Here is a 12,053-nt window from a genome sequence, read left to right as displayed (position 1 = left end):
TTTTCATTTTATCGTCTTAAGTCGCAAGGTTCTGAGGATTTTTTTTTTTTATCACGGTACCTGAAACTGATTTGTAATTAATCGTCTTTTAACATTCTCAATAGCATCTTTCTCATGGGTTTATGGCTAACGAATAATGAGAGGGCACTAAACCTTGCATCCATTTTACTGTTTGGTACATGTTTATATTATTTTTCTGCCAATAGTCTTCTCTATCGTTGCTTCTCAAAAGGCATTTCGTGCATGTAACATGTTGACTAATTGCAAAGTTCATAAAGTTATTAATCCTCTGAAGAGGACACGTTTTGTGTCATGAATAAGAAGAAGTCAAAACTGAATTAAGGCAGCAGGCAGCCGAAAATTTTAAACCCAAGATAAGAAAATATAATTTAGAACTATAGATGCTTATAGCTAAGATACACGTCAGCTGTAAACAAGCTCCGACCTGTTGACCAATGAGGAACGTGGAACCGAGACACACCAGTGACGTCATTACTTCCCATCAGCCAATCGCATTGCCTATTGTGACTTCCCCCAGATGGTGAGAGTTGTGACGCAAGGTCGTAGTGTTGTGGTGGAACGTAAGCGCGTCGGCATCAAGAAAAGTGATTGAAACACTGTGAACTGGAATGACTCACGTGATGCAAAATGAGACAGTGGCGCCGTTACACCACACGGCTCTTGCTGGCAGTCTTCCTTTTACTGTGTGTGTTGTTACTTAGCCACGTCGATGCCGAGTGGGACGGGAGGGCTGATCACAGGCTTCTCCTCGACATAGGAGACGAGTTGGATGACGAGGTGTTAGAGACGGTAGAGGACGAAACTGTTACAGAGGAGATATTTGCTGGGCTCTCCAGGCAGGCTGAGATCCCAGTGAGGTCGAATTGGGTTGGACTGAACAATGACATTGGGTTGGATTATAGTGAAGATGACATGTTGCTTGTGGATGTGGACGAGGAGGACGACCTGCAGTTGGAGCCAGTGTTAACAAGCTCTGAAGATTATAATGAAGTTTATACAAGAGCTGAGTTCGATGAGCTTCCTCACTGTCAACAAGACGCTGAAGATGAAGAACAGCATAGGTATGGTCACTGTAATGGGATGATGGTTGGAACATTAGCTTTGTTCGTATTTCATTGACCTGAGGTTAGAGTAAGGTTGAACTTATCAGGGAACAAATGGATGTTTTCTAGCTTCTCGATTCTCGCTATTTTCTAATGGATTTGTGTTATCCGCTATAAATAAGGATTTCAGGATTTTTTTTTTCACTTTAGATAAATCTTATCCTTTGGTAATGAATAACCCTATAGCATGGATAGATGATAGGGAGGGGGTGGGGGGTGGCATGGGGTTGAATAATATAGAAGATTGGAAAATATAATTCATGATGGAATGATGCAAAAAATTGTGATTTGAAAATTTTCTGCGGAACACACGTCTAGACGGCTATTAGTTAAATAAACTATATTGTTTCATAGGACATTCACCCATGCTTTCTGAATCAGTGGTTGATGTAGTTCATAATGGGTTTTGAGAGGAAAATACTGGATAGGAAAAGTAAGGTGTTTTAAAGGAACTTCTCATGAAGTAACTATATTTAAGTAACTTTTAGACACATTCTTGACACCTTTATTTCTTGCTGTTTTGTTACAGTATTATATGTAGATGGAATAGCTGACAGCAAATTTTTTCTGAGGATTGGAACACCCAGTGGGGGAAAAGGGAAGATAACCACTTGTTAGTAATAAGTATTTATCCAATTTTTTTTTTTTTTACTTAGATTTGCAACAATATATGATAGATCACGTGATTTGCAGTGTTTCAATGTGGTTAAAGTTTGTGAAGGTTGTGATCATTTTAATTTTGAAATATGGTGGCTGTTTCAGGTCCAAGAGATGTTAGGAAGTTAATTTACTTTAGAAACTGCTGCATTTCCAGTGTTAGAAGACACAACAGTCATGTAGAGGAGGAAACTGAAAAAGCAGTGATGTAGATTAAATAGTGTTTGGTATGAGTTGATTTTTTTGGTACTGTAAGTAAATAATTTTTACTTCATTACTATCGGATTATGAATATATGGTGACTAATGCTTTATAGAATTTGAACAAGTGCTGCATGTTCGCATATTGAGAATTATAATTCCAGTGACTACTGTATTTTGATTGATTTTCTACCAGAATTATTGGATTTACTTATGACCAAAACAGTTACACACCATATGCAGATTGTCAAAAATGTGAAGCTAACAAGACCCTTTTCAAAGCTTAAATGAAAAAATACAGTGTTAGTGAATTACATTTTTTCTAAATTATCTTTGCTTATGCTGTATATATATATATATATATATATATATATATATATATATATATATATATATAAAGATCAGAAATTATTGGAGCACAGATCCCTTATTTAGAGAGGAATGTGTGGGAAAACTATGTCCCTTGACTGCTGTCTTCTCTTTGCAGAACTGCATTTTGTAGTCGATGATGTTGGCAGTGGGGGAGATTACCTGTTCAAAGTCCTGTTTTGATTGATCTGACTTGGAAATATTCCTTTTAGAAACTTGGTAATTGAAAAATGTATCAATGCAAAAAAGGGTGGAAATAAAGTCAGAGTTGTTTTAAGCATATGGATTGTGATATTGTTACATGATTTAGTTTGAACTATGTCGGTAGCATTATTAGAAAATGCAACATGAATATATCGTATTGTTGAAAGTATAGTATTAGTAACTTACAAGTACATCAGAGCTAGAATGATGGAGTGTAATGATTATTTAAAGGAAAGTGAATATTCTATCTCCACTTTCTCTTCAAAGAATACATGGTAAGATGCTTACGCAAAAGCTTACTTGGCCATTATTTCATGATATGCGACATTGCTTTTCCTCACTTTTTGGCCTGGCTTGGCTAATGTTGGCAAAATTATGTTGTCTGTTGGTACCTTTGATGCCTCATACTTAGGCGATGTGGTGAATGTGAGACACTTACATTTTTGTTCTTATTTTTTAACGTACATACTTCAGTTCTACACTATAAGAACATTTTTCTTCATATTGAAAATTCCAGAAATCTCAACTATGTTGAGAGATTGACATAGTAAATAAACAGTTCACAAGGGGTTAAAACACCAGCCAAAATTGAGGTTTGATCTTAGATCTTGAACTAACTTCATTTGAATATCAGTCCTTGGAGATGTGTAGAAAATATTCAGTCAATGAAAACCTTTTTGAGGAATTTGATACAGTTATCAGTGAAAAGAAAGAAAACAAAAGCTGTGGAGAGAAAGAATCCGAGCCTGGAATGGAATAAAAGTCAGTAAACCAAGGTCATTAAAATGCTTGCATGACACTTCATCCCCTACCGTCAGTTCATTTCCTAATAGTTACTGACACTTTAACTCCTACCATCAAACATCCTAAACACCAATTAACTTTTTGATAAACAGTACTGAACTAAGCTAACCAAATCAAATCAAACCAAACCAAACCAACACCAACCTAATGTAACCCAGCCAAACATGACATAACCAGACCTAACCTAGCTGCTCGTAAGGTAGGGGACAGACTGTTGTTAGGAGTCAGTTGTTGGAGAACATTAGGGGATGAACTCTTGGTAGGAATGAAAGTGTTAGTCAGCCCATTTGAATATGTGTAGAACATTCGTAAGAAATGTGGCTATTCACGCTTCTCTCTTCACCTCATCAGGCCAGCAGTAATAGTAAGCACATTAGATGGGCGGGTTACTGGCATGGATCTCGTTACTGGAGCAGTATTATGGTCACATCAGACTGGAGGTAGAAATGAACCTATGTTGGCTTCTTCAATGTCAAAGGTAAGCAACCAGAACTGGTGTTATAGTTGAAGTTGAGGGTTTCAGGACTTTTTCTTATTACATAAAGATTCACCCCTTCCCCCCAGCACTTTTATGGGCTAGGATAAGTTAAATTAGATTAGATTAAACTATATTACATTAGGTTTGTACCCTGTCCTAACCTGACATGGCCTAGAAAAATGTTAGGTGTGAATCTTGAGGTGATCCCTTTTTCTCTTAGGTCAGTAGGTTACTGCTTATAAATTATTGTAAGTTTTAGTGGTCATTTTGGTATAATAACTGGTCACATTATTATGTATTTGATATGTCAATTCATTGTACAGAATACTCAGCTTAACATAGGAATTCTGTTATGTGATAACAACTTAAGGAAGAGCTAATAAGAGCTAGTACAGTTTTTCTAAGTGGTTTTGGAGTACAATGGTACATACAGCTTTTCTTGCATTTGTGGACATAGAAATTCTGTTATGTGATAACAACTTAAGGAAGAGCTAATAAAGTTTTTTTAAGTGGTTTTGGAGCACAATGGTATATAAAGCTTTTCTTACATTTTGTGAGAAGTGGCAATAAACCAACATTGGTTGGGTTTGATGAAGCAGTTATATATCAAATAATTGGCATTTACCATGTCAGGTGTGCAACTCCTAGTTGTCCTGGAGGTCAGCATTCAAGATGCTTCGTTGAAGTGCATTTCTATGATCCAACACTGATCTTGGAAAATGACCCATGACATTGTCACAGGTGGTATGTGTACTCAAGTACTACCTGAGGGCCTAGAAAATCCCAGACAGCATACTTTATGTATGCAGATTATAATGTCCCTTTCAGCCTAGATCCTTACATTTGTGGAAAGAGTCAGTAATACTCATTTTTGAGTATGTGATGCTTTGTGTAGAAAATGTTGGGTTAGCAGGTAATGCATTTCTCAGTGTATGCATGTAATGTGTAAATTTTGTATATTGTGTTTATTGTAAGTATTGTATTGTATTTATTCCTGTTTTAAATAACATATGATTTTACAGTTGGAAGTGACTTCCCGTGGCGAGTGGGTCCGTCTCATCCCCTCTCTGGATGGTGGAATATTTCGATTCGATGGTGAAGGTGTGGAAGCTCTTCCAGTTACTGCTGACAATTTACTTCATTCTTCTTTCAAGTTTAATACTGACACTATTTTCACAGGTATAGTTGGAAATGTCTGAACTTTTATGATAAATCTTCTTTGTATATTTTTGTTTTGTGCATCTGAGCACAGTAATATGTGATTGCATTGTTATTGTGATTTTTTATATTTATTTTAGTGCTAAATCCAGTAACAGCTTAAGATGTAAGATGAAATTTTTTCTTACAGGTGGAAAAGAAACAGAGGTGAGGGGTATAACAGTAGGCACAGGACGGGTTATTTACATGTGTAATTCATCAGGATGTAAACGTCGCCGAACTGCATCAAAACCCACACATGTATTAGTTGTGAGACGAATAACCCAAACTGTTCGTGCTGTTGATCCGAAGTCAGGAGATGAGAGGTAAGATTTTCTTTGATGATCATGTTTGCCTTTTCTAGAATCTCAGATCATAATGATCGATGTGAAATCTTTCTTTAGCAGTATATTCCCTGAGTATTTTTATACTAAAAACTACAGTAAGCAGCAAAGGGGCTAGAAGGAAAGAAAATATTTTCACTGGATGGTTCATGATAATTGTGTTGACTCACAGACAGCATCAGTGTGTCTGGAAATTCTCAGTCATGACTTAAGAAAGAATTAGATTCTTCTGAGATTATAGAAGGTCTCTGTTTACTAAGGAAAGAAATTGTTTGATAACCATGAAACCAAGTTAATGTTATTTTTTCTTGATTCACCTAACTTTCATTATTTACTTTAAGCCTATGTTAATGATTGTCATGAGATGACCCTTTAACAACAGATTGTTCTTGGCACCTGTCATCAGTACAGGGATACCCTTTTGAAAGCCGATTCGCATTACAGCTCTTGACTTATCTTTAATAAAGGCTCTGGCTATTTTATAATTCTATAATGTGAAAAATTGTGAATTCAAATGAACTGAATGTATCCATCACTTTTGTTTATGTTTTCTCAGCCAATGATGAGAATCATATAGCTCCCTAGGCCATTTAGCACTTAGCATCTTTTTTTTTTTCACTTTAAACATATATTTGACTGCTCGATAGCTCACTTCCTTCATTTATCATTTTACAGAATTTTTACAGCTTCTTTTTACCCATAATGTTTAGAAAAAGGTTTGCAAGTAATAGTGCTAGGAATACACCCAAGATGATGAAAGAGTATCACTTTGGAGGTGAAAATGGAATTACTCATAGGTAATAGATAATGACTTAAGGAACATTTCTCCATATCACACATGTTAAATAGACCCAGTGATATTTGATTTGTTGGATGCTTTTTCTCCAGGAATGCATCTTGAATGTTCAGTAGGGCATCCCTGTATTTTGGTTCAAATCCCTGGCCTGCTACAGTTCCAGTGCTCTGCTACAAAGAAAAGATGTCAATAACTCTCTTAGTCCTACTTACCTACAATGTATAAATTGTGATAACTTTTTTTGATATGGTTAGGAATGAAAGAGGTAAGAATTACTGTATTCTTGGTCTTCTGTTTTTTCAGTGTTTTGTAATGTAACATCATATTTGCTTTTGTGAATTTACAGATGGAACTTCAGCGTTGGGCAACATGAAGTCAATCTTGCCAGTGGAGGCTGTGAATCTATGGGTACCAGGGAGATCAATGGGAACCTTTTACCCACTCTCCACTTTATAGTGCCAGATGGAGTAATTATGGGAATGGATACTGAGGGAGGTTTAATTTGGCAACAAAAGGTAGGCTGTATTGCATGTCTTTTGTAATTACAAAAGTTGTAAGTGTGAGTTTTTATTGAAAATTATTTTTTTGCAAGATTATTTTTTATGATGGAGGCTCTAGTCATGGACAGAAGTAAGCCGTAAGTGAAATAGGAAAAATGTTAGAGAGAGAGAGAGAGAGAGAGAGAGAGAGAGAGAGAGAGAGAGAGAGAGAGAGAGAGAGGAAAAAAATATTGTATGAGTTTTAGGGGAAGTAGAAAACCTTCCTTTTAGCCCATTAACATCTACAAATAAAGATCTTTGTCATGTGATTAACATCCATGAATGAAGATCTTCACTTCAAGAATTCCTTTCATTGTTTCAAAGCTATGTTTTGTGTTACTGTAGGGAGGGTGGCATTTATTGGTGTCAAATCCTTCCACAGGACACTCAGTTCTACAGACACAGTGTAAGTGGAAGTGCTCAGTTTGTGGTCATTGTGATATAATTGCCAATATCTGCTGATATATATCTATCTGTCTATCCATCTATCTATCTGTCTATATCTCTGATACCTGTTCCATTTGGAACTCCCTCAAAGGGGTGGCCATGGCAGCAGTCTCTATAATCAAAGAACTCCAGTGCTGCTTTATCCTTTAGTGCCTCACACTTAACAGGTCACTTGCTGAGGATAAGTCTAGTGCAGTGTTTGCAGAGGCTCTTACTAATGTTCCTAATGACTACTATTTATTGCTCCTACCAGCTACTTCTACCTAATGTTTCTAGTTGATAATCATGCCTAAATGTTCCTACCTACTACTATCAACTGCTCCTACCATTTTGCCAGAAGAGAGGGCTAGCACATATTGTTTACTGATGAAAAATCTAGTTTAGTGTTGTCAAGTGTTGCATATGACAAGGAGAGATTGTGTGTTTGTGGACAGAATGCCAGTAGTCCATACATTAGTGAGGCAGAAAGAAAAGACAGCTACCTGGGTCAGAGGAGTGCAACTTGACAGCCACTAACCCTCTCACATACATAAATTTTCCATTTAGGATTTGCAGGTTTCGATAAGTATGTATGAGGTCAAGTGGTGTCTATTCAAGTCTTTCAGTAAAACAGCCTTTTTTTAGTGTTGTTTTTATGTACTGTGTCTTGAATATCACTCAGTACTAGTAAAGGATTGTTAGGAACATGTTTTGTTGATGAAGGAAGAATAACAAGAACTTGATATTTCCATCAACTTGTAGAAAAAATAGATAAGACATATGTGAAGTCAGCACTGTCCTCCCTTATCTCTGATATCTGTGACAGTGGCTCTGTATGTTTTACAGTGCTCACACTACTTTTATGCCATTTATCTTTTTTTTTTTAAGGATAAGAACAGTGTCTCTAAAGTTACAAAATGCTCAGATGGTATAAGTGTATGAAAAAACATGGTTGCTAGAGGGTTGAAAAGGGGCAGGTTGTAGTTGTGAAGAAAGATTTTGGAGTAAATAAATCCAGAATTTTGCAGTATAAGGAAAAATGGTTATCACAAGAACCCACCTTTGACTTGCTGATGGCCACTTGGTGATCATGTGATGAAGTATTTTGCTAAGTATTACACGTATAAAGGATGGTGGGAGACATACAAGCAACCAGCTCCCAGGAGCAGAATCTAAAGTAATATCTGAAAGTCATGGTCACTTTCTATTCATCTTTTGATTTCCCCTTCTTTTTCAGTTCTTGTACCATTCTTGTGACTTCCCACTGAGGGTTAGCATATGCAAGAAAGGAAGGTGCAAGTGAAGGTGCTTGCCATGTCTATAGTAACAAAGAAATGCAAAATATTATAGATCATTGTTTGAATATAATTTTTTTAGGTTTTACCTACTTTAGATGTAGGAAATATATATTTTTTGATCAGCTGTTGGCAAGATAAGCATAAAGAAAATATTGTGGATATACATGTATTAATAGTAATGCCCTTTCATTCTTCCTTGTAACAGTTAACATCTCCTGTGGTGAATGCTTGGCGAATATTAGATGGAGAGTTGGAGCAGGTGGATTTGTTCAGCATGAACAGTGTGCCAGCTCTTAGCCCTGATACTAATCTTCCTAATTCACAGCTTAAGGTTAGTGCATATGAAGGAAAATCTTTTACATACAATCAGGAATATTTCGAAGAGAGAACTGGGTGAACAATTAAAAAAGTAGTTTTGTTCAGGAGAAGCATTGTGTCATCTCTTAAGATGACAATAGATCTCTTGATTATAAGTGCTTGTTAGTCAACAGGAGGCAAATAACTTTTGAATGCTATTGGGAATTGGAAGGGAGGACTTGATGAAGAGTTAGAGAAAATGGATTTGTTGTTCAGCGTGAGCATTGAGCCAGCTTGTAACCCTGATGCCAGCAGCCCTGATTATCAGCATGAAATTAGGCCACAGGAAGGAAAACTTCTGAATAACATCTGGGAACTTTAGAAGAAGAATTATGCATAAGGTAAGACATAGATGTTACTGCTGTTATGTCAGCAATTACAATCAAACGAGGTTTACAAATTTATATCTTCCTATATTGAGCCTTTTAGTTGCTGTACTGGCAAATAGACAATATGCAAATACCCTTAAAAGCATTCAAAACATTACAATTAGTGATTCATCATATCATAAGACCCTATCATGTCCAGGATGCAACTTCTTCACAGAGAACTTTGTTCACTTACTTATGTAATTTGGTCCAGAATGTTTTTAGCATTCATGTTGTCTTTAAAATTTGAAAGTAATGAGATGGTGGTTTTTGTAGTACAGTATACTGTTTGGGAAGAGTTCTCTAAGTTCCAGATACTGTACTTGATAAAGTTGAGTTTAAAGTAATCTTAAGTGTTCAGCTGTCCTTGACTGACTGAACCTCAGAACTTGACCTACCTGTTATGTAGCACCAATTGTTTTATTTTTCTGTTCCTCATAGGTGGCTGCTTGCAAGCCTCTGCCATTAACTAAGCCTTTTACTATTCATCAAGCCACCACATTTTTATTAGCTCACTTGGCATATACTGTCCATTGTTAGTCCATAACACATTCAAATTTCAGACTTCTCTGAGACTTCTTGTTCATTTGGAATGAAACTTGTTAATGATAGTCCATGTGTGGTCCATTTTCAAAAGTGAGTTTGTTAACCCTGACCACCATCGAAGATGGCTGCTGTTGCTAAAGATATTTCAGATTGTTGTAGTTTCCTTATTCTTAAGGATTGACTCAAATATCAGGTATATCTGCATGATTATGATTTGTGTAATATGTGATACAGATTTTTCTTTGAAATTTACAGTTTTGCCAACTTTTGCTCAATATTCAAAGTAGGCCTGCTTTGTTGAGATTTCACAGACATATATTCTCTGCAGTTGTTTTGCCAATTCAAACTAAATTAGTCAGGAAGTATTCTTTGATGGTTCATTTTTCAAAACTGTCTGGCAACCCTGACCCTGCTGTGCATCACCCAGGACCCATGCTTAGTCATCCACCTGCCAAACCTCACTGCCATTTTGGCAGACTCTACCACACACACCCTCATAGTAGCAAATTTTGAATGCATAAAAAGAGGGACTAGTGGAAGTAGGTTCCTAGGAGAAAAGTGAAATCATTTATAGTTAATCTACTTAGAGTGAGGGATGGATGCACTTCCCTTTTATGTCTAATTCAACATCTGTGACCTGCCTTTTTTTGAAAAGCAGTTGCCTCTCTCTCCTCTAAATTTAGAACTTTCTGTTCCTGTTTTCTTTGTGTTTTTCATTTTATTCATGGTTCAGACTTTGTTAAGGACCTCTGTCTGTGATAAGTGCCCTTGGAGGGAAAAAAAGGAAAAAATCTAAGATAAGTCATCATTATTTAGAAAGAGGGATGGATTCCTTGATTTTGTTATGTATATACTCTTGAGTGTAGTGTGCTGTATACTTATATTTTGTTAGTGCTGCATTCATGGCTTGAGTCAAACTTTGGTCTTGATTTTATATATAATGTATTGTCCATATGCTGTATGCTGTATCTTATATGTGAAATGATGCCGATCATAAGTTGTTGGGCTTCTTGATTTAAGAATGTGAATAAATACCTTTCCAGTGTATACACTATTCTGGATATATATATATATATATATATATATATATATATATATATATATATATATATATATATATATATTTCTTTGAAGGATGGTGAGGAGCAGGAGCAGCCAGCTCTCTATGTTGGTGTCCACCAGAAGCAACTGTATATACAACAGAGTGGAGGAATGCGTCACAGGGTAAACTCTGCTACTAGGATCTTCACAGCTGACTCGTCTGCCCAGGGTATGTATTACTGTCCTCATTTAACTGATGTTTGGAAATGGGTCGAATTAAATGTGTTTGTCAAACATTTTTTGTACTTTATATATGATCAGACTGCTTTATGGAAAGTAGATTTTGAGTTTTATCACTTATTTGAATTCATAACTTTGGATCATGATTTCTTGATTTAACTTCAGTTTTTTATCTGACAGATTCCACTGAAGTGAAATTTCCACGAATTCAGTGGCGTCCGTATCTGGCAACTGCTCCCTCCCGCACACCAATAATTCATTACAGCAGTCGCAGGCATCCATTACTTATTGACTATGATGAAAAAGAGGAATCTTCAACAGCTGTAGCTGTTACCCATCATACTGATTACCCATTTGGTAAGTTATTTGAACTGAAGCAAGGCATTGTAGTTCATAATGGTAAACTCGTTACTTTTTATCATCATACTTTTGTGTTTTGTGTTGCTGTTCAATCTTGTTTATAGCTTTTAAGGGTATCACTATTTTCTTTAGTCATGCAGAAACAAATGGGAGGATATAACTTAAGCATTAGTTAAAGCATTAGTTTACAAATTGACCAAACCTTGAAATTTGTCAAGAAAAGTAATGCTTATATAAACGTTAGCAAATTTACTATAATTTAAAAACTTTCTTTACTAAGCCTTGAATATGGTAAGCCCAGTAAATGTTGTAGTTATTAAGGTCAGTTTCATTGTTAATTGCTTTGTGTATCACTTTAGGTCTGGCCTTGATGACTGTTGTTCATTACCATAGTCTGTGAATTGAAGAAGGAAAAATATTTAATTTAGCATTACCTTTCAAATAATATTCACAGGATAATGATTTGTCTTTTTTATGTCATTTAGCAATGCAGTGCATGCCTACAGCATTTTTGTTGCTGGATGACACTTTGGGATTAGGTTCTGGAGGTAAACTCTACTTAGTACATAGTAAAACGATTTGCTAGATATTTAGTGGCAGTCACTGTTGTGGGTATGAATAATATAGTTTAGGTACTTGGTGCTCATTTTTGAAAGTTAGAGGATAAATTGTGCAAGAATTTTGAATATCAAGTGCTTGAAATTT

At 36.0% G+C, this 12,053-nt stretch overlaps 1 protein-coding gene across 1 annotated transcript in view; it reads left to right on the top strand.

The window, feature by feature from the left end:
* Positions 1-470: 470 nt before the first annotated feature.
* LOC139746392 (eukaryotic translation initiation factor 2-alpha kinase-like) overlaps positions 471-12,053 on the top strand; it is a 35,785-nt gene continuing 24,202 nt past the window's right edge. The window contains exons 1-8 of the mRNA XM_071657595.1: positions 471-1,082; positions 3,710-3,836; positions 4,859-5,015; positions 5,185-5,359; positions 6,520-6,688; positions 8,642-8,767; positions 10,842-10,977; positions 11,169-11,345. Coding sequence (XP_071513696.1) covers positions 649-1,082; positions 3,710-3,836; positions 4,859-5,015; positions 5,185-5,359; positions 6,520-6,688; positions 8,642-8,767; positions 10,842-10,977; positions 11,169-11,345 — 1,501 coding nt within the window. The 5' untranslated portion in view covers positions 471-648. The remainder of the gene's footprint in view (positions 1,083-3,709; positions 3,837-4,858; positions 5,016-5,184; positions 5,360-6,519; positions 6,689-8,641; positions 8,768-10,841; positions 10,978-11,168; positions 11,346-12,053) is intronic.

Source organism: Panulirus ornatus, chromosome 65, assembly GCF_036320965.1.
Source record: "Panulirus ornatus isolate Po-2019 chromosome 65, ASM3632096v1, whole genome shotgun sequence".
In the NCBI taxonomy this organism is placed as follows: domain Eukaryota; kingdom Metazoa; phylum Arthropoda; class Malacostraca; order Decapoda; family Palinuridae; genus Panulirus; species Panulirus ornatus.
This window is presented reverse-complemented; position numbering and strand designations above follow the sequence as displayed.